Source organism: Barbus barbus (assembly GCF_936440315.1).
Source record: "Barbus barbus genome assembly, chromosome: 16".
NCBI lineage: Eukaryota > Metazoa > Chordata > Actinopteri > Cypriniformes > Cyprinidae > Barbus > Barbus barbus.
The window spans coordinates 22,311,014-22,333,511 of record NC_136744.1 but is presented as its reverse complement, the minus strand read 5'-3'; the positions used below and the strand labels follow the sequence as shown (position 1 = coordinate 22,333,511).

General features: G+C 36.5%; 1 protein-coding gene across 1 annotated transcript; it reads right to left on the bottom strand.

Annotated features, from left to right (window-relative positions):
- Nucleotides 1-1,620: 1,620 nt before the first annotated feature.
- Nucleotides 1,621-22,128, bottom strand: LOC306882524 (thrombospondin-2-like). Its single transcript, XM_079437209.1, has 22 exons — nt 21,766-22,128; nt 20,871-20,941; nt 19,965-20,518; nt 19,316-19,400; nt 17,234-17,430; nt 15,371-15,511; nt 15,181-15,274; nt 14,042-14,212; nt 10,015-10,191; nt 9,684-9,857; nt 8,591-8,718; nt 8,202-8,354; nt 7,101-7,319; nt 6,253-6,360; nt 6,006-6,165; nt 5,673-5,791; nt 5,350-5,584; nt 4,067-4,294; nt 3,693-3,964; nt 3,520-3,617; nt 3,299-3,438; nt 1,621-2,803 (listed from the first exon to the last, which is right to left on the bottom strand). Exons 2-22 carry the CDS (start codon nt 20,935-20,937, stop codon nt 2,796-2,798), a joined length of 3,528 nt encoding a protein of 1,175 aa, XP_079293335.1. The 5' UTR covers nt 20,938-20,941; nt 21,766-22,128; the 3' UTR covers nt 1,621-2,795.
- Between the last annotated feature and the right edge of the window lie 370 nt (nt 22,129-22,498).

Below are 22,498 nucleotides of genomic sequence, written 5' to 3'. Positions count from 1 at the left end.
GGCTTTGTTTTCCCTCCTATTTATATTTCTGTGAAACAGGAAGCCATGGCTGGATAATTTCATGTTCATAATCACCCTGCAGTGCTCAAAATTGTGAATATGAATGGGAATATACTTCAGAGATATTTTACTCAGAATTTTAACTCAGAATTTCTAGGGGTGCCAATAATTGTGTCCAACATGTATTTGAGAAAAACATTTATTTCATAATGATATTTCCCCCCATTTTAAATTCTTATTATCCAATGAAAGGTTAGAGTTTTGTGAATTTTTTAAATAAAATATCAAAAGGATTAACAATAAAGTTTAATTTTCACAGCCTTCTTTGATCATATTTACCAAGGGTGCCGATATTTTTGGACATGACTGTACATATATATATATATATATGTGTATATTTTTTATTTATTTTATTCATTTATGTTTTTGTAGTTATTTTTGTTAATTTTATTAATCTCTCCCTTGGAATTTTTTTTTTTTTTTTATATTAAGAAGCTAGTCCTAGCCACACCTACATATTAACCAGCTGTTTTTGATTATTCATTAATTAACATCAGTTTAAGAATACCTGTTTGAACAATTGATGTGTGTCCTGAAAAAGGCTTTTTTGCCGAAACGCCTAGATCTACTTTGAACTATTTTGTAATGATTTAAGCCCAGTACATTAAAGGCTTTTTATCTGACCACGTGAGTGCCTTGGAAATATTTTGTCTATAAAGATACATTTTTATTGTGCTTTTTAAAATCAAATTCACTTGCACAGTTTTTTTTTTTTTTTTACATTTCAGTGCAAAAACAAGACAAAAATATAAACGGGAAAAATTGGAAAACAAATTAAATCTTTTACCTGGAAGTTTGAGTTAGCAAGATAGCGATTATAAACATAATGAAGCTGTAAAAGTTGACTAGCAAGTATATAGTTTTCCTGATGATATACATATAAAAAGAAATCACAATCTGATGTATTTTATGTTGCAGAATAAAATGTGAAGATTGAGTTGTGTTAACTACAGGCCTTATTTCAATCAAAAACCCATAAAAAACCCCCCATTGACTTCAGGACGATAGAACCAGGAGTGCTGAAATGCAACCAGGGACCTGTTTCATAAAACAAGTTTACCAAATAAGCCAGGCTTATTTAAGTTAGTCTGACTTATTTTGAACCAAATCAAATAAACTGAAATAAACCTGGCTTATTTGGTAAACTTGTTTTATGAAACAGGCCCTGGTTTCTGTTCTGGGTTTTGGCTAACAAAAGACTTATGATTGTTATCCTTGTAGCACTATTTGTAAACAAAAGACTTGTTAAACAGATAACTCACCCAAAAACATTCATGTCATCATTTAACTAATGGCTGTTCATGCTATACCAAGGCATAAAATCACATGTACTGATCTTAAACAAATTCCAGTGAGCTTTGGAGGCAAGTGAATATAGGCCCATGTTCCAGTATTTTCAGGTCTCTTGTGCATGAACAGTTAAAATAGTTGTTTAGCAAATAAAAAACATGATGCAGTGTTAATGGCAGCCACATAAATTATTTGATAGACATCTTTAAAAATGATCATCCATCCCATTATAGTATTTGGAACTACTCCGAAACACCAGTCCAAATGAAAAACTGTGTCTAAACCTTTTATTAAAGAAAAACCTGTGACGACTGTGAGAATAACAATATTAGAAAACTTTACAAGGTTTTCTGGGGATCTGGCATAAAAATCCAAGGCATTGCACTTTTTACAAAATATAAAAAATGGTTGTGAAAATAAAATCATTTAAGAAGCAAAAGAAAGACAAAACAGATGAATGTTCAGGCTCAAAAAATCTGGACGAGAGTAGCTTTCTCTGATACAAACAGAACTGTTTGCTCTATTACGTCTTGTGTTCTCCATGACAGTTTCTTTAGTAAACAGACAAAACGTAAGAAACGAAAGGAAAAAGTGGTTGAAGACCAGCAAATCTGTGTTAAATGTAACAAAATGCAGTGTGGCAACACAGGACAAAAACAAAAGGAAACATTAGCACTCATTCTCACATTTGAAAAACACTTCTATCAAGTAAAAAAAATGACATAGGCATGAAATTGCATTATGGATGTCTAGAAGCGCAGCAATAAAAATGTACTTTTTTAATCTTTATTTTTGCAATAGTCAAATTTTGTCAGTGTAAACAAATAAATTAGTATTTACAACGTTTAGGTTCTGAAAGCATTGCGCAAAAAAACAAAAAACAGACATAACTTGATACTGAATTGGAAGAGTCATATAAATACTTTACACAAGTAATTATGATACAGTCTTAATATAAACATCTTCATCTCAAAGGTCTCTAAAACATTTATATGCTGATCAAACCCGAAGCCCCTGTTAGAATCGAGGGTTGTAGAAAAAGATGTCTTATTGTTTTCATTACAACAACAAATCCAAAGGAGAAAAAATTCTGCACATTGTAACAATACACAGGAAGTACAAACAAATCTTGCGCAAGTAAAGCAGTTGGTGATAAAGATGTCAGAGGATGAAGTTTTGTGAGTGCTTTTCCTCTGTTTCATTTAGCAAAGAAATACCACATGTAATGTTCAATTAACGTTACCCAAACTTTGGCTAAAAATACTGACTCGAGGACACAAAAACATTGATAAGACAAATCCCCATACATGTGCTTGTAATTTAAGTGAATTCTTTCTCCTCAGGAGGTTTTTTGTAGTCCACCAAAGTCTTTTGTGTTTTGTCAGAGAGTGAAAATGTGTTGTTGTGCTATAGATTTTTTTTAAGGGAGCAATTTCTTCTCTTTCTCAGTTATCTAAAAAGCATAAAAAAGTGATTAACTGGCTTGTAACAAGTGAAAGTTGTGCAGTTTGCTGGTCTTTTCTGTTATGCTATACAATATTTGAACAGATAACGACAATAAATAATAACAACAGCAACAAAAATAATACAATTCAAAATGTCTTAAATTAATAATACAAATAAAACCAAATCCCATTTCTTTGCTACTAAATGCGTAATCTCAAATACTTATGGAAATACATTTTTTAAAATAAGGTATAAAACAAAAACATATACACATGAATAATAATAAAACTTAATTTTTATATTTATCATTAATTCCTGTAATATAATATAATAATGCATTTTTACTTCATTTATATTAATGTTTACATTTATTAAAAATTAATTTGAGTATTAATATAAAAGCACTAAAATTATACACTGAGATTAGTAAAAATATATAAAATTGTTTATACAGAGATTAGAGTGTCATTTTAATAAACTGCCACATTCTGTTACTACTCACCTTGACACTCGTACTTGAGATCAGAGAAGTAAACCAGTTCTTGGGAAAACACAAAAAGTCCTAATCTCCCTCCTGCAAAGGTTTGATCATAAACTGGCCCCGAATCTGCCATGATCTGTTTCCCCTCATAAACCACAACTCTGGAGAAAAGGAATATAGATCTGTTAACTCTGCACACATAACAAGATTACGTGGCATTTAAAGGCCTTCCTGTTAATCACCTGATGAATCCTGTCTTGGGTCTGTGGATGAGATGCCACCTGTACGCAGTGTAATCCTTCCAGCCGATATTCTTAGGGTCGTGCCACAGTGTGCGGACCTGCCAGACCACATGCAGCAGTTAGCTAATCATGAATGCTAACAGATGTCATATTCGCTGAGCAGTCAGCCTCACCTGTCCAGAAGTGTCACCAGTGTGCCAAAGGGCGTTACGCAGGTGCTCCCCTGTGCCCGTGGTAGAGTTGACCACTTTCAGAGAAACTCCAGCGATGCCAAAAGCTTTTGAAGGATTAACTTCCCAATACGTCTGAGTTATCTGCTTCCACATTACCACATAAAATCGACTGCTGGACTGATAGCCAAACACAAATCCAGCATAATCGTCATCTCTGTCAGTGTTGACGTAGAAAGTGCCACTGAAATCCACAGCGTTGAACTCATCGAAACCTGAAGAGCGATTAAAACGTTGAAGTCTCATTTACTCAAAGACATCAAACTCTAAGTAAAAATCATAACCGGACGGGCTACTCTGACAGCTCACATACTCACCCACTGCAATACCGGGGTCAGAATTGGCCGTCTGAACCAACTCTTTGCCCTGATGTCGGACCACCCAGTTGGGATCAATTTGTGTAGTTCCTTTGGGGTCCAAATGTACCATCTGAAATTTCCTGAAGTCAGTGCTACTGATGGCGTCGTTCTCAGGGCACACATCTAAAATGTCTGGAATGTTGTCATTGTCAAAATCATCTTTGCAGACATCGCCTCTTCCATCCCCTGTAGATAAAGTTAGATTAGTTCATCATTCATCTCAGTAGATCTGTTAAAGTGGTTAAATTTGCCATAGTTTTTAACAACAAAACACATATACACATACACAATACAATACATGCTTCATTTATATTAATATTTAGATTTATAAAAATGTAAATTAATAATACATATTCAAAAAAATTAATAAAAATAAAAACTGAGTTTGTCAGTTCTACACCAAAAGGAGAAATACTGTAAAAAAAAAAAAAAAGCAGAAAGTTTCATCTGGTATCCCAGCTTTCCTCTTTAAGCACAAAGCAATCTCAGCTGTATTTTCATGTCATGTACATTAACATATGACTGGCTTCAAATGTGAAATCTATTAAATCCAGACTTTAGCACTCAAATAAAAGGGAAAAGTCAAGTAGGCTTTTGCACAGATGCTAGCTCTTTGCTAATGTGTCTGTTTTTACAGTAGTTGACTTTCTCTCTTTGGAACCGTCTTGACACTATCAAACAAACAAAATACAAAGAGGTGTGAGAAGTAAGCTAGCACCTGTCAACTTCGACCTCCAACTGTAACCTGTTTCCATTTTCCCATCAACACAAAAAATAAGGTAGCCTTAACAAAATGCAGCACAGTGGGGCAAACCACACGCAACCACATGCAAGCTGTGAGAGTGTGACATCATTTTCCTTGACCCTGGCTACACTTAAGGAAATTTTCCAGTTGTAAATATGTCTAAATCTCAAAGGATACAAAAGGGAAAAATATGGCCTAAAAACTTGGACAAAAATGAACAGATTAAAGAAAACTGGCTCTGGCTCCTTTAAAGTTTTGTAAAGTTAGCCATACAGCTAAATTACCATTTTAAGGTAATTTTTAAGCAAAAAAATAAATAAAAATTTACACATTTCTGCCACTGTTTAGACAGTTTTAGACATTTTTAGACAGAAATGAAGTCTCAGCATTTCTATAACTGTTATTGTGTGTGCATCCATGTGTTAACTTTTCTTTTCACAGTCAGCAGAAACTCAGACAAACACTTCTAGATATTTTAAGCAATAGATTCACTCGCCATCAGAGTCTAGTTGATCTTTGTTTGGCACCAGTCTGCAGTTGTCCTTGTCATCAGGGATTCCGTCATTATCGTCATCAAAATCACAAGCATCTCCTTTCCCATCTTTGTCATGGTCGGCCTGATTGGCGTTGGGAATGTAGGGGCAATTATCCAGGCTGTTCTGGTGGCCGTCCTCATCAATGTCCTGATTGTTGTCGCACTCGTCACCAACTCGGTCATTATCGGAGTCAATCTGTTAAAATATGCAAATGACTGTTAAACTGCTGCAAAACATTCCTCCTTGTGTTTACTGGAAAGAGTCGAGCTAGAGCCTGTTGTACCTGCTCAGGGTTGTGCAGCAGAGGACAGTTATCACACTGGTCTCCCACTCCATCCATATCTGTGTCTTTCTGGTCAGTATTGTACATGTAGGGGCAGTTATCATGCTCATTCAGAACCTCTGCAACACAAGCAAACTGTTAACAATTTGGAAATACAACAAATCTGCACCTGACTGTGGTGAGGCATTTGCAATGCTTTTGGTTTATTATTTATTTACTCTAAAAAGTGCACTTAACCCAGCAATTACAGAATCCCAAGCTTGCTATGTGTATAAACAAAATGCAAGTTTTGTTGACTTTGTAATTGTAGGAATGCATGTGGTAGTTTCTCACCATCTCCATCAATGTCTACAGAGCAGGCATCTCCCTCGCCATTACCGTCTGTGTCGATCTGAGCGGGGTTGTGCTCATATGGACAGTTGTCACAACGATCACCGACAAGATCTTTATCGTAGTCAAATTGCCTTGGATTGTACAGTAGAGGACAGTTGTCCTGGGGGACGGGAGAAAAAAAGCTTAGTTTACATAAAAACAAAACATGACTCATTTTTATTAATATATAATTAAGAAGTCTGCCTACCCCCTCATCCATTATTCCATCATTATCATCGTCTTTGTCACAGGCGTCTCCTTGACCGTCTTTATCAAAGTCTTCTTGGCCTGAGTTTGGAAGGTTGGGACAATTGTCCTGCATGATAAAAGGAAAAAATATTATTTTCCTTAGTTGGGAAAATTAACATTTATAAATTTAATATCAAATGAGGACTACTTAATGTGTTAAAAATGAAAACGTAGCATCTGTTTTACTGTCTATGAATTATTTAAAATATATTTCTGGATTAATTAATTTAGGAATTCAATGTGCAATTATACACTGAAGTTCAAAGTTTGCAGCAAGTAGGATTTTATTAAAGAAATTAATACTTTTATTTAGCAAGGGAGGGTTAATTTGATCAAAAATTATTTATATTTAAAAAAAAATTCTATTCATAAAAGAATCTTGAAGGTTAATGCAATATGGTCTCCACAAAAAAACCCAAAAAACTTTAAGTAACAACCTTTTCAACACTGAAATGTTTGTTGAGCACCAAATCAGCATATTACAATGATTTCTGAAGGATCATGTGACACTGAAGACTGGTGGAAGAGTAGTGGCTACTGAAATTTCAGCTTTGCCATCACATGAAAATTTATATTTTAAAGTATATTAAAATATAAAACAGTTATTCTAAAGTGTAATAATATTATTGTTTTTACTGTATTTTTGAACAAATATATTCAGCATTGGTGTGCATGAGTGACGTCTTTCAAAAAGGCAATTATTTTCCAAAACTTTTGCGATTAGGCCTAATTGGTCACATTTTTAGTCAATTAAAAGTCAAAGTTATAACAAATTATGTTTTATAGCCACAGAAAAGACTCTATTACCTTTTTGCAGTGATAGGATTGGTTGGCTCCACACACCAGGTTCTGATTGGGCCAGCCATCAAGGTCAGAGTCCTCGCCACAAATAAGGCCGTCCCCAGCATAGCCGATCTTACACTCGCATTTAAACATGGGATCAGTGAAGTGGCCAAGGTAGATACACTCAGCGGACCTGTGGCAGTTGTGAGTCTTGTCTTTGCAGGGGTTTTCTTGCTCGCATACCTGAAAAATAAACAGACTTCAGCAAAGCTAAAACAGCAGTCCAATTATGGTGAATGAACTGGTTCATAGCCTCGGGAGACAACTGGGAATAATGTTGTGAGGCCCTTAAAAGACGTTCTATTGATATTTTCCTACTATTTTGTTGGTTTCAGCTGTGCACAACTGGGCAGTTTATTTGAAAAGCTATTGGATCGCAGCTATAAAATGTGAGACAATTCCTTTCAGCCCTTTGTCAATTTACTACTCTTGGGCGCTGGTTCAAAGCAATGCAAGCTGGAGCTTGGTGACAAACCTATTAGTTGTGGATGTTTTGAAACTTTTGGACAAAAATGAGTCAGCTTTCCAAGAAATCAGCAAAATTTATTCATCCGAGAGGAATGGAAGAGCTAGAACAAGATCCATATGCTTGGCCACCATTATGAGCCCGAAAGATTTTTTTTCATTTAGAAGACATCCTTTGTCCAAAATATCTCAGAATACACTTTCTACTCAGACTATCAGTCTGGAGCAACTTTGGGCATAAATACAAACAACATAATGCATGATCCACAGGGATTTCTGGGAAAGAACTATCCGATTATAGGAGAAGAGACCACCTGACAGACAATTTTATTTAGAAGGCATAAAGTGGCAGTTTTACATAAAATAGTTGATTCCAAAATAATAGTAAAGTATGGATTATTTAACATAACTCAGAAAACAAATGGAATACATCGTGTTTGAACTTGCACTTTCAGTTTTCTGTATAATGTGCATCAGACGGTCAGCAAATAGACTGTGGGCGTCACGTAGGCTTGCTCTCTGAGATTCAGCCAGGCTAATGACACATTTATATACTTGTGCAATAATTGATCCAATCACTCCATAGACGGCATAACTAACCTGTTTATTTAGCTTGGCAGCCTCCACTCCCATTCCAAAGGGCTGATTGCCTTTGTATCGAGGAGGGCAAGGCAAGCAGTGGAATCCTGGGTCTGTGTTGACACAGCGATGGGATTCACCGCTTTTAAAACAAAGATCAGCCACCATGTCACACTACAGGACAAAAGAAGCAAACAGAGATGTTAGGAAACGTTTGAAAAAACATTTTTCAATAATATTCACATTTATTGGGTTCAAATCAGTGGATCGGTAGAGCAAGGGCTGGAGGAACATTTTTGTTTGGCTATGCTTTCCGTGTTGAATTGTGAGTAATGTAGTATAACAATTGCTTGTCACACATCCCTAACTATATTATACTTTTCCCAGCTCCAGCTCTGTTCCCTTTGTACCTCATTCACATCCTCACAGAATGTTCCATTGCCACGGAAACCGACAGGGCAGGGCCCGCACTCCCACGAGCCGTCAGCGGAGCTGGTGCAGTCAACACCCCCGAAGCACGGGTTAGATAGACATCCATCTGAGGAAGCAGGGAATAAAAAAGGGAGAGGCTTTAAGTTTACTCATGAAATTGATATGCATTTCATAAATCTCAGGATGAAAATAGAGACATTTTGCATGACGTGTCAGTCTAAAGTGGTAATAGAGCCCATTGATAAGATGAATTTCACATGTATGCAACAGTTCAAAGGTTTTTGAAAGAAGTCTCTAATGCTAACCAAGGCTGCATTTATTTGATCAAAAATGCAGTAAGAACAGTAATATTGTGAAATATTATTACATATTAAAATAAATATGATCTATTTTAATGCTTTAAAATGTAACTTGTTTCTGAGATGGCAAAGCTGAATTTTCAGCATCATTACTCCAGTCTTCAGTGTCACATCATCCTTCAGAAATCATTCTAATATGCTGCTTTTGGTGCACAAGAAACATTCCTTATTATTATCAGTGTTTTTATTTAAACCATAAGGCTTTTTGATCATTTTTGATAAATTCGATGATTTTCAGAAATTATTTGATGAATAAAAAAACAAAATTTATTTGAAATAGAATCCTTTTGAAACATTATAGATATATTTATTATTACTTTTACTTTTGCTGAATAAATGTATTAATTTCTTTGAAAAAAACTTGCTGAGCCCAGAATTTTGAACAGTAGTGTATCATCTTGCCTTTTCATTTCCCCTCTAACTCCCAATCAGATGCTAATGCACCTTTCCGCTTTATTTTAATTTATCATGGTTTAAAGGCAGTGTAAAAAGAGACCTCTAAATGAACAACAGCTTTTAACGGTTTTTAACAGCTGCTAGTTTTATTGTGACCAGACTGAGCTGAGGCAGAAGGTTTAATGTTGACTCAGCAATGGGGACAAGAGCACAGGGACATCCACAAAATGGTCCCATAGATATATAGCCAAACACAGTCTAATAGTGAGAATATGTGTAGAGTGAAAATAAATGAAAATATCGGAAGGTAACATACCAACAGGGCAGTCCTGTTTGTTGCAGGAATCAGTGTCCTTGGACTCCCCTGGGCATTTCTTGCCACCATACTGCGGATGAGGGCTGTTACACACGCGTGTTCGTGTCCTTGTTCCTCCCCCACAAGTGGTGGAGCAGATCGCCCAAGGAGACCATGGGCCCCAGGCTCCATCAACTACAAGACAAGGAGAAAACAGTAAAAATCTGAATATAAAACTGAGTTTACAGAGACAAATAATCCATTTAAATTCTTTCATCCAAGATAACACTATGCAAATTGGTATAATATAGTCTTAGCTTCATTTCACAAGTGCAAGGCTCCCAGTACTCACTCGGACAGGGTTTGGCTTCACATTTTTTAGTTTCTCTCCCGCTGCCCTCACAGTCCTTTCCTCCCAGCTGAGGAACAGGGGAGTTACAGTGGCGAATTCGCGTGATCTGTCCCTCTCCACACGTCACAGAGCATGACGACCAGGGGGACCACAAACTCCAACCACCATCTTGACGGACTATAATGAAAGGCAGAGAACTGGCATGGTTATCAAAAACAATGGTACATGCTGCCTTTGAGTGCTTGTGGAAGACCTTGCTCTTGAGTTGAAAGTCATAATTACGATATTATGTGCATCCAAGGGAACTTTTTAAAGGTAGGGTATATTTCTCTCTTCTCTCTTATGCTTTATTGGCAAAGTCAGAGGGGTCATGAACTGAATAAAACTAAAATTCCCTTGATCTTTTGACATATTAGAGGTCATTGTATTATAAAAACATCCTGTAATTTTCAGAACTCAAAACTTTCTTGTTAGTCTAAAAACAGCTTATATTGAAGCCAGTCTGCCAAAACAGGTTGTGGAATGAACCACTTTATGATGTAATAGTGTGGCTAAACACCGCCCCCGCAGAGGAAGATCAACTCCTGCTTCTACATCATGTCTGTTTAGCCCCACCCACTGATTTGAGCATGTAGTGTAAATAACGGAGGTCTACACAAAAATCAAAATATAAAGATGTTCCGAAGACAACAAGATGCTGTGCAGTGCCAAGTTGTGGAAAAACAAAGTGTTTGCATTGCATTCTTTCTGATCCCAACCAGTGTTGGGTAAGTTACTTTCAAAAAGTAATTAATTACAGTTACTAATTACTTCATCAATATTGTATTTAAATTACTTTACTAATTACTCTATCTGAAAAGTAACTTAGTTACTCAATAAGTAACTTAATTATTCAAATCGCTAATTAGGCTACATCTAAAAAATCCCTATAAACCTTAATAGAAATTAAACTATATTCTTTCAATTCGAGTCAAACATAGAATATTTTAGCCTTTTAGCTTTAAAACAACTGTAATACTTAAACATTTTTATGAAAAAAATGTAACCACCTTTGGTTAACAAATAGAAATACTCTGCAAAATATCTGAATAACAAAAAGGCTTAAAAGTTAAACAATACATTTCAGTTTGGCAAGATGTTCAGGAAAAACCCAACTAGTAAAATCTGTACAGGTTTATGTCAAAATAACACGTTAACTGAAAGAATAAATTACAGAAATGATCTTCTCTGCTGAATAATGTCAGATCGCGCTGTTCTTATGAGGTAAATTTCTCATAGCAGGTCTTCTTTCAAAAATGATGAATATTAGATTATTATTTTTTTCTTAATATTTTACTTTTTTTTTTGTATCTAGGTGAGGGCATATGCGCGCAGGTGACTGCATATAATGAGCTCAGACACGGGAAAGACTGTACCTTGCTTTAGTTTCATACGGATTGCATAATCAGAAACATTAGTATTTAATTTGAATTCGTTCAAGTGTCAAGTAGACACTTCAAGATTTTTAGATTCTATTGATTTTAGCCTTATATGTATCTGAGTCAGAGCCGGCGCCAGGGCACCTCCATCAGAGGGGCATTTGAATTTCTGGGGGGGGGCACAAATCACGTTTTGTGTGTGTGTGTGGCGGGTGGTGGTGGTGGCTGGGGGGGTTCGGGGTGGGATGGGAAGCGTGCAATCTGTGATTGCGTGCAGTTTCTGACGCTCGCTAAAGCGTGCAATCGCTTTCTTATGTGCGCTGTTTTACCGGTTTCACTTTCGCTTTCGAAACGATCACGTTCAGCAAGAAGGGGAGAGGATGGAAAGTGGGGGGCACCGTAACTCTGCCCGCGAATGCCCCCTCTTGGTGCCGGCCCTGATTTGAGTATTTAAGGTTTCTCTGTGAATCAGGAAAATCTGAAAGTGAACGCACCCGCACGCGGAGGGTTAAAGCCGCTGCATTCAATATCTTTAGACGGTAAATTTAGATTTCAAATTCAATATTGCTTTTAGAACTGTTGAAATTATTTACTGTATGTAACGCAAGTACTTTATAAGTAACTGTAATTAAATTACCTAAAAATGAACAGTAATCCCTTACTTTACTTTTTCAGTGGATAAGTAATTTAATTACAGAAACGCGTTACTTAGTAACGCGTTACACCCAACACTGATCCCAACATTAGGAAACATATTTTTAATGAAGATCCAGACCACGTCAGTAAGAACTCTGTCCTTTGTTCATTTAATTTTACCATGGATAAATGGTGTATTCTGTATTCTTTACTTGTATATATTATTAAAATTAGTATTTTTTGTGTTTTCCAGCTAGATTTATCAACAGTACAGAAGTTGTACTGTAACATTCACAAGTAAAACTTAACTATGACTGAAACCAACCTACCAATGGAAAGTTGGGGCTAAAACAAAATTGTGGAGGTGTTTATGTGCACTCATCTCATAAATACGACCATTCTAACATGACTTGAAGGCAGCGTTAAAGAAGCAAACAAACCCACACAAACAATGACATCTTTCATTTATATTAGTAAGTCCAGACGCATGAGGTCCAGGAATGACACAGGGCGGGACTGCCAATAAACTTGATGAAGCGATGACCACCTGGCCCACAGTTCTAGACCCATCACCTCATGCTCTCTTTGGGACTCAGCATGGGAAAGACCTGATGGTGTATTCTGGCCAGTGGTGACACAATGAGCATTAAGTGTCCCTCCTCACACACTGTCAGTTGTATTCTGTTCCCACGACCACATGGGTATGAGTATACGGACCGACATTATGAGGAGGAGAGAGACTGTGATTCATTTGATATAAATCTAAAAAATCTTGAATACTTATGGATATTGTTGAGTGGTAATTGTAACAAAGGCCAGTTTTTGTCCATTTCTGTCCAAGATACCAGCTGGTAACATTTGTCAGTTCTAAAAAAACATTTGAGTCCTCTGTAAGCCAGAGTTAGCATTGGTACACCGCAAAGAGCTGTTCATTAAAACCTCACTGAGCATAAGCGATGTATACCAGCTCGTTCCCTCGCTGATGGAAAGGAGTTTATCTATTAGCACACGCTCCATAAATATTTACAACAGATGATGAAAGAACATACCCATGTTGTTACAGAATTATCCAACTGCCACAAAATCAGGTCGGGAAAGGAATACCTTAAAATCACAGTTTGTCTAACGAACATCAGTTGAGTGATGTAACATTCAATCAGTAGTAACAACTGATTTGATGAAATGTAGGTTAGTGGATGCTAGCCATAGTAGGATTACCGCTTACCACTTGTGTGTCGTTCGTTCAGTCTACTGCTAATGCGAATGTTTGGCAGGGGCTTCTGCGGTTATTACAGTTGCTAAGGCCTTGCTTGAAATCAATGATTTTTGGTTGATATGACCCACTTTAAAGGATTAGTTGACCCAAAAATGAAAATTCTCTCAGTATTTTCTTTTGTTCCAAACCCATATGAACTTACTTCTTCGGAAGAACATAAAATGAGAAAACTTGACAAATTGTACTGTTTGCTCTTTTCCATTTTCAACTTTATAAAGGACAAACTGAGAACCACAGTCTCGGTGAATCCGATTATTTTTCTTCCATTTCCATTATTTTCTACAGCTGTTTAGATATTGTGACAGCTGCATTTCAGATCTCTCTTTCTACTTCGTTTAGAACACAAACTCTTTCACTCTGGTCTAAGGAGACGTTACAGATGAGTGCATTACTTCTACTTTACTTTACTTCCCAAATATCTCTGATGTGCTGATGCACCTGAAACAAATTAGTGAGAGAACAAACTGTACACTTGCAGTTATAGTGTGACCTACCACATTTTTCTTAAGGCCACGAGCAACAGGATTTAATCCAATATCACTTAAACTGCTGTTATGTGGTTTTCTTCCAAGGTTTTAGACTTTATGGGCAAAACAGACAGGTAAATTGTGTCCAAAATGTCTCTATATGACCAAAGAACAGGTGTTAAAAGAAAGTGTGCAGTTTATAACAGTCAAAAAAAGACTGGCTGTCTCACCACGACTGTCGCACTTTCCCAAGTTACATCTGCGGGTTTGGATGGAGGGGCCACTGCAGGGGTTACTTGTGGCATCACATGACCTGCCTCTTTGCTGGGTGCCTGTTCCACATGTAACGGTACATTCCGTCCATTCAGACCAAGGTGACCAGCCATCTTCGCTGTCTTTAGCTGTACACACATAATTGTACAAGCACATTTAGCACTGCTAACTTTAGGCACAATTCACCTTGTTCTAACCCCATCACACCCATCATGGTGCTCCTTGTTGCTAGTATATTTAAAAAGCAAAGGCAACATTGTTCTTTGCTTCTGATGTTTTGGAGCTTAAGTTATACATGACATCATCTTTCTCAACCCACTTCAGAGCATGGGAACATACAGTAATGCTTGTTACTCATGGATAATAAAAATGTGTGGTTGGCAAACACAAGCAGTTTTAAAACAATAACAGTTCTGTACCATAAAATGAGGCAAAAGCTTCTCTGCAAATCTGGCCTGTATAAGCTTCTGTTCAAAACTTTGGGGTCGGTAAGATTTTTAAAAACCAAGGCTGCATTTATTTGAACAAAATACAGTAAAAACAGCAATATTGTGAAGTATTCATTTAATATAATAGTTTTCTATTTTAATACACTTAAAAATGTAATTTATTTCTGTGATGGCAAAGCTTAATTTTTAGCAGTCATTACTCCAGTCTTCAGTGTCACATGACCCATAAATCATAATAATATGCTGATTAGCTGCTCAAGAAAGATTTCTTATTATTATTAGTTGAAAATTACTGTTGGGAGTGTTTTTCGTTATTCTTTGATGAACAGAACATTTTAAGAAATCTTTTTAAAATAAAATAAAAACAACTTTTTAACATAAATGTATGTGTGCATCTGCCCCAAGGGAAATCCACTGGTATAAAACCAGCATGGACAATTTTAAAAACATTTCCAGGTTAGCATGAGAAGCATCCCAAGTTGGCTTTGATGTAAAATTCAGTTAAATTAAAATTCACACAAATGATATTAGCAAAGAAAATAATTTTATTTTAGACAGCGCATCTCTAGATTGATTGTGCATACCCTGTAGACGTGATGTAAAAATGAAAGTGTGAATATCGGCAATGTGTCAGAAACTTTACTCACGCAGACACACTGGACAGCATTCACCATCTAGGAAAGTGGGGCTGGCACAGGATACTGGAGGACATGTGATCTGATGGCATACAATCTTTGATTCCTGCAACATAAAGCCATAAAGCATTAGAGTCAGAACAAAAGCAGACTGCCATTTGCTCTTTCTCGCCCATTCATCATACGCCAGAATTCTTCCCACCTGACAGGTACACTTGGTGCAGCTGTCCACAACCCAGTCCTCCTTATCCTCAAAGAGACGGCCGTCTTGCCAGCACATGCGCTTGTCTTTGATGTTCTTCATGTTCCCCAGCACCTCCTTCATCACGGTGTTCTCCTCAGTCTAACAAATGGTCAAGAGGAGGCAATACTTCTGTCAATGTCTTCCACATGTAGATAAATAGAGGTGATTTAAACTGAAACGGAATGAGCACACTTCTGTATAGAAGGGGATTTATGTCCTTGACCCTAAAGAACAGGAAGCTCTGCCCTAGGATGTCTGGGATGATTTTCGCATTGTGACCTCTTGACCTGGGAAATAACTTTACATTTTCTGCAATCAATTTGCCACGCTTTGGTTGATTTCCAGTGTTAACCTGTGGAAAATGATGAAGAACTTTGCGCTTCTTAAGGATTTCCATGTACAATACCGTTCAAATGCTTGGGTTCAGTAAGATTTTAAAAACAAGTTTATGAGTTTCTTATGCTCACCAAGTATGCATTTATTTGTTAAAAAACAGAGTAAAAACAGTAATACTGTTAAATTTTATCCTACAATTTACAACTGTTTTCTATTTCAATATATTTTAAAATGTAATTTATTTCTTTATACCCCAAATGACATTTCTGGTTAACCACCATGCCTCAAGTAATGTTCTACATGTAATTTACTTGTCTTATGCTTATGATTTGTGCTTGTATTGTTGACATTTGCAACATAAGTCATCTTATTTTTCACTTATGTAATGTTTGAATGCAAAAATACTCTTGTCAGATTTGTTAATCTATGCCAGTTTCCATTTTCTGTTTTTCTTTCTTTCTTTTTAACAAATAAATGAAAAAGAACACCCAAACTAGAACTTTACAGTCCTGAGATGTGTTAGCAAAAACTATCATGCATTTGTGGCCACGAGTAAAGAGTTGAGAAAGAGGAAAGAGACAGAACAAGAGGTTGAGGGAAGGGAAAAAACTAACAAGGGGAATGCAAAAGGGGGAAAAAAATTATTAACTTCTGAAGCACACTAAGTACATACAATAACACACACTAAAACACAACCACATTCAGTGTGTGCTGATGAATTCATTTGTGCATGTGTGAGTGAGAACAAAATGTATAGGTAGCAGTCATGAGTGTTAGGCTGTGAAACAGAACACCACATGGTCTGGAAGAGCCTCTGGGACCCGTAGCATCCAGCGGCTGGATTTCCTAGAGATTATGCCCAGACTCCCTCATCGCTGAGAAGCTCCCAGTGGAGGATAAAGGGGCTGTTTAAACACTGCCAGACACTACTCGGTTCCTATTCACACTTCCTATCTCCCTCTAAAACAAACCATAAAACCCCAGCCCACATCTTCACGTTTTCCACTGCCTCTTCAGCCCTGTATTCCTTTAATGGTTCTGTTTAGACTAAAATAATTTTTGCTTGCACGGTCAGATATTTAATCTGTATTAAAATTCCTCTAATCACAGATTGGCCACCAACCTAAACATTGGGGTTTTATGAAATAATGCTCAAATCGCTTCACTTTCTTTTTCCATGGAACACATAGAGAAATTTAAGGGTCACTCGTTTCTATGCAATTACAATGAATGAGAATTGAGGCTTTCAAGGTGCTTTTTCACACAAAACTATCGTATGACTTCAGAAGATTTGGAGTATAGTGTACAAGTCGTATGGACTACCTTTATGAGACTTTTATGGTGCTGTTGTGACCTTCTTGATGCTTGAAAGCCTCAGCCCCTATTCATTGCAATTGCATGGGAAAAAAGATTTTACATTGTGTTCTTTCTCAGTTTCAGATACTCTTTCAAATGAAACACATTCATTAAGTAAAACACATTTACCACTTTCTGCAAGCCATCGATGAGATTGCCCACAACAATACGGAGACCTTTTAGCTCCTGGACCATGTTGGTGATTTCCTCACAGGGACGCTCACACACATCCGATGCCATTTTCTCCTTCTGCCCAATGAAGTTGGTGGAGATGACCGTACCAACAGACACAGTCTCTGTACTTTCATTAACCACATTAACTTCCTCTGAGAGAGAAAAGAATACAGAGTCAAAAAATGTTTTATTGTTTAAATTGTATTTTTGTTTTACTTCAGAAATGACCAGAAATGTCCCTAAAAATAAAGAGGAAGTAAAAGGACTTTAATTTGAAATAATACATGCAAATTAATACAACATTAAACCCCATAAGCATTTACAATGAATAATCAAAATACAGCAGCTATGTTTGAGATTTTATAGCGGTCCATAGATTATAAAACACTTAACAGATTTGTAGGATATTCCACACTCCACACGTCTGAATATATCATTTTCTCACTATACTTCTGACATAAGTATAATAAATGCATAGAAGCTACCCTGAAGTATCATTTAAAGAAAGATAGTGATTTTTCAAAGCAAGACTTGGAAAAGGAGGAAGGTGGTGGGGTTGGGGATACGCAACAGCAGAGGAATGCTGTCCATTATGCCAAAACTCCCATTAGATATCTGCAGCCATTTTGGGGTCATTTGCGTAAATTATCTCCAGATTAATGGAGGACAGCAGACACTAAATCAAGAGCTATGTTGTTACCTCCAGAGGTTCCTTTGAGACTCATGCAGGGTTAGCAGCTTTTTAGAGACTGTTGAACTCATTCAAATCTCTTGGGGGTTTCAGTCAATGCTGGGAAAATGAGTGTGTGTGTGGCTGTTGCAGGGACTTTCTAGGCAGGCTTTTGTGCAGTTCACTTTAACTTTTATTTAGCAATACGTGGCACTCTTAAACTGGGGCACTAGAGAGTTTATAGAGACCTCTGTACTGGCATCCTAACGTTCAGCAGCTGGCATGTATCCGTGTTGGCAATGGAACTGGAAGCCTTTTTGACTGCACATATCCTATGCATACTTATTCAATTATAATTAAAAGGAACTGAAGCAGCAGTGCTAGAGAAACACTCACACTCTCACACAAGGCTTAGTTTTGTCATGGTCTAAAACTACTTATTCCAGCACAAAAGTCAGCGAGCTCTAGGGATGAGTTTATAATAGACTCAAAAGTCTTCTCTGCATTAAACTGCAATCCAGCAAGTTTTTTTTAAATCAAATATAAAATTGAATATTAAAAAAATATTTCCCATTACAATATACATTTAAAAAAATAAATTTTATTTTAGTATTTGGTGGAAAAAACATTTATATTGTTTATTCAAATGTACTTTTTAAATAATTTTTTTGGTGGGGAAAAAAGAATGGATTCTGATGCAAAACATTATGGATTGGTCTGTAGTTTAACACATTATTATGCTTCTAGGATTATCACAAATCAACAAATTCAACAAAACCATCTAGCCAGCTAGATAACATTACTGCAGTGATAAATCCATACGTTTCAGTCAAACCAGCCAGTTTGTTATCTTACCAGTGTGTGTATAAAATTATGAATATGTACTTATTCCATTTTTCCACCTTCTCTTAAAGACTACCCTGCCAATGTATATTAATATGACAATCTTTATCCTCTTTATGGCATGTGCAAACTGGTTGACCCTTATACCACCGCACTAACACGAGCGTTTCCCGTTAACATGATGTAATATGGTCAGAAATTTACACAGCTCTGATCTGCAGATTTCGTGACCCACTTAGGCGAAAGCCAGAAAAGCTTAAAATAAAAATTGAATCCAACGGAAAACATACCAACCCTCTTAAAACAAATTTGATCATGAACTGCACCGAATAAATCCAATAGAGCTTCTGAAACCTAGAACATTCAAGCATTATGAGAGCCTAATCTGAGCCTTAAAGAACTAGTCCAACATTAATAAGCCGAAGGTCATAAAAGGAGACTCTTAAAGTGAATATGCTTCAAGAACTTTCTGTGGTTTTCAATGACCTTTAAAGTTTTCACATTTAAGAAGAATGAATTCTTACCAGGTTTGGCGATCACACAACCTTTGTTTCTTAGGATGTTCTCTATTGGTGTGTCAAAAAGGAACTGTACATTCTGTAGTAAACCCTGTAAAATGATAGAGATTATAACCAGTCAACTGTAATGTCAAATTGAGAAAATGTATTACCATTTTCTTCAATCAGATTTAAATTACCACAACTGTGGTGATTTTGTAGCATATAGTCCATATTAATCAAGAACACTCTTCCTATAAAATAATCTATCTATCTATCTATCTATCTATCTATCTATCTATCTATCTATCTATCTATCTATCTATCTATCTATCTATCTATCTATCTATCTATCTATCTATCTATCTATCTATCTATCTATCTATCTATCTTTATCAAGAACATGGTTTCTAAAAAATGAAAAATATAATTTTTTATAATAATATTTATACAATAAAAATTGAATAATATTTTTGTCTTTCTATTATAGATAGAAAGATAGATAGATAGATAGATAATCTTACCATTTTATTTAAAAAACAGTATATAATTTCTCGATACTCAAAAAAGTATTTTTCTTCCCTATTTCACAGCACAGAAAAATCATTATGCAGGAATTCCATAACAAGCATTGAATGAAGTTCAGATGATGTTCATGGAGAAGAACTGCTCTTACCCTGAAGTGGTTTTCCCTGATAGATCCCTTGGCCACAAACATCTGACTGCCCTCCGGCCGCAGATGCTCATAGAAAGGCTCATCCAGGATCACGCTGTCAATGAGGCTACAGCCTACATACAGGTGAGCGTTCTCTCCATGAATGTACAGCGTAATGTTCTTCCACTGTGAATCAGACAAGTCCACATCCTCAAAGGACACCACATTCTGAGATCCCTCGACCATGTAGAGCAGATCCAACGTGTTGGCGCGCCCATTGGACACAATCTCAAACTGACGGCTCCCACTGGGCCCCTCCAGACCAATCAGGGTTCCCCTGGAGCCCTTGTCCTGTCGTATGTTTGCCACAAACACAAAGCCCTCATTGTTCTGGACCTGCTTTAGGATCTGATGGAGGGCCGGGGTGCTCACAGCAGGGATGTGATCAAAGCGGATGAAGCGGTATGCAGGCGAGTCCCAGTCGTGGCCCTTGAAGAGCTTGGCACCAATCGTCTTTCTGCTGATGCTGCTGATTTTGAAAAGGTCGAAGATGGATTCATCTTCCACATGGCCATCTTTGAATGAGTCAACATAAGCATTTCAGCATAGTACAGATGATTATGCGAGAACACAGGATAGATTTTATGTGATGATTAGATAAGCCCATTAAAATTTTCAAGAAAATATTACATAATCTTAGATCAAAACTATCTGAAAGCTGTTTTGCATTGAATACCTCATAGAGACTCTGTTAATGAATCAAACACAGATGTGCTTTGAAGCACAGAGAATAATGGGCAAGTTGTGTAATATGGACATCTCAGTTTCAGAATTATATATGTGCAAGTAAACCTCAATAGCAAGACAGAAAAATACGTTAAATCCTATTTATTTATAAACAATTTAGGAACAGGTTCATGGATTTACCTTGAGGTAGTGCTCTGATGCATAGTAACAGCAAAGGCAGAAAGTAGAAATTTCTCCTGAGTATCATAGTCCTTTAAAATACACATAAAATTATATAAAAACATAAAATCTTATTAACCAATTTATTCCCAAATACTCATTTGATAGTCTAATGAAACATACCACATGCCTTTAACAAATGTTTTATATAGAGTGAAAAAATGCTATGTTGAGCAATAAGACCCAAATAAAAAATTGCAACAAAAATTATGAAAATAAAATAAAATATTATTTAATGTAACAACACTTCTACAAATAGGGGTTTTGGGTTTTCCTATGTTTTCACATTCCTTGGCTTTACATTACAGACCAATCTTAGTAAGAGATTATAATAATAGACCATTTAACTATTTTATGTATCTCAATTATAACATTTTAAGGAGATTTGACATCATCTTTTAAAGGGGCAAAGCGTATAGGCTAGTTAAACAGCTGCGGTCATGTGACTTTTTAAACCAGCTGTGTGAAAGTTCAAGTTCTGAACTTTCATTTATAATTCACAACTGTTTATAAAAAATACATCAATAACACTTACTAACAGTAAATGGACACGCCATTAAATAAATTTATATCAATAAATAAATAGACTATGGTTCAGAATGCCATTTATGTGCAATTTGCATTCAAAATGTTTCAAGTTAAAAATGGTTTATGCATATTTATTAGATGACATCCCGAACACTTGCTGAGTGCAGTAGCAACAGGTCTTTAAAAGCGTTTAACTGCAGCAATCTAACGAATTTAAGACATTTGTGACAGTTTTTCAAGCATAGTTTCAAACGAAACAAAATAATCATTATTTTCAAGTCTAGTGTGTCAAAAAGTATAAAAATACTCTCACATAAACAAGACTCACCTGTTGTAATGTGCAATCCAACTCAAACAGCACAAAGTCTATATGTCCTATAAGACAAAAAATGTTGAGAAAAAAGGGTCTTCTGGACAAATACTAAAATCCACAGTGCCTATATAACATCCACACGGCTCCGGGTTTCAGATCAGTGGCCTGAGAACTACTGAACTGATGCCCTTTATACGGTTCAGTCCGAACCATGTCAGTCAGGTTCGGATATAAACCTGGACCTGCTGAGGGGGCTGAATAATACGATTCCCATCCTACAATGTCATGCCGGCAGCCTACCAATGCAGTGAAAGCTCCTGTCCTTCCCTGCAGTGACGTCTTCGCGTCCAAATTCCGAGCCAAAGTCGCTGGGAGGAGGTCCATTGAGGGATGTGGAGAGAAACATGCTCGCGCAAGATGCGACAGATGCTTTAGAGACTCGAGAATACAACCATTCACTGTCAAATATAATGTAAATTATTATACAAATACTTTTCAAAACAATCTTTGTTTAAATACATTTAACAATATTTACAAATAATGACTGTCATTTCTAGCTACTCGATTTTATGGATTTTCGGTGTTTTAGTACCCAGCAACATTCAGCACCTCAACAACATTGTGGTTGTAAAAGAACAACAATGAACTTATCGCAGGTTGAGAATTAATTAAAGTGAACTTTACTGTGTTGTAGGCTATATTGTCCCCTTGTGTAATAAACATGACTTAGCTATACGTCTTCTCGCCT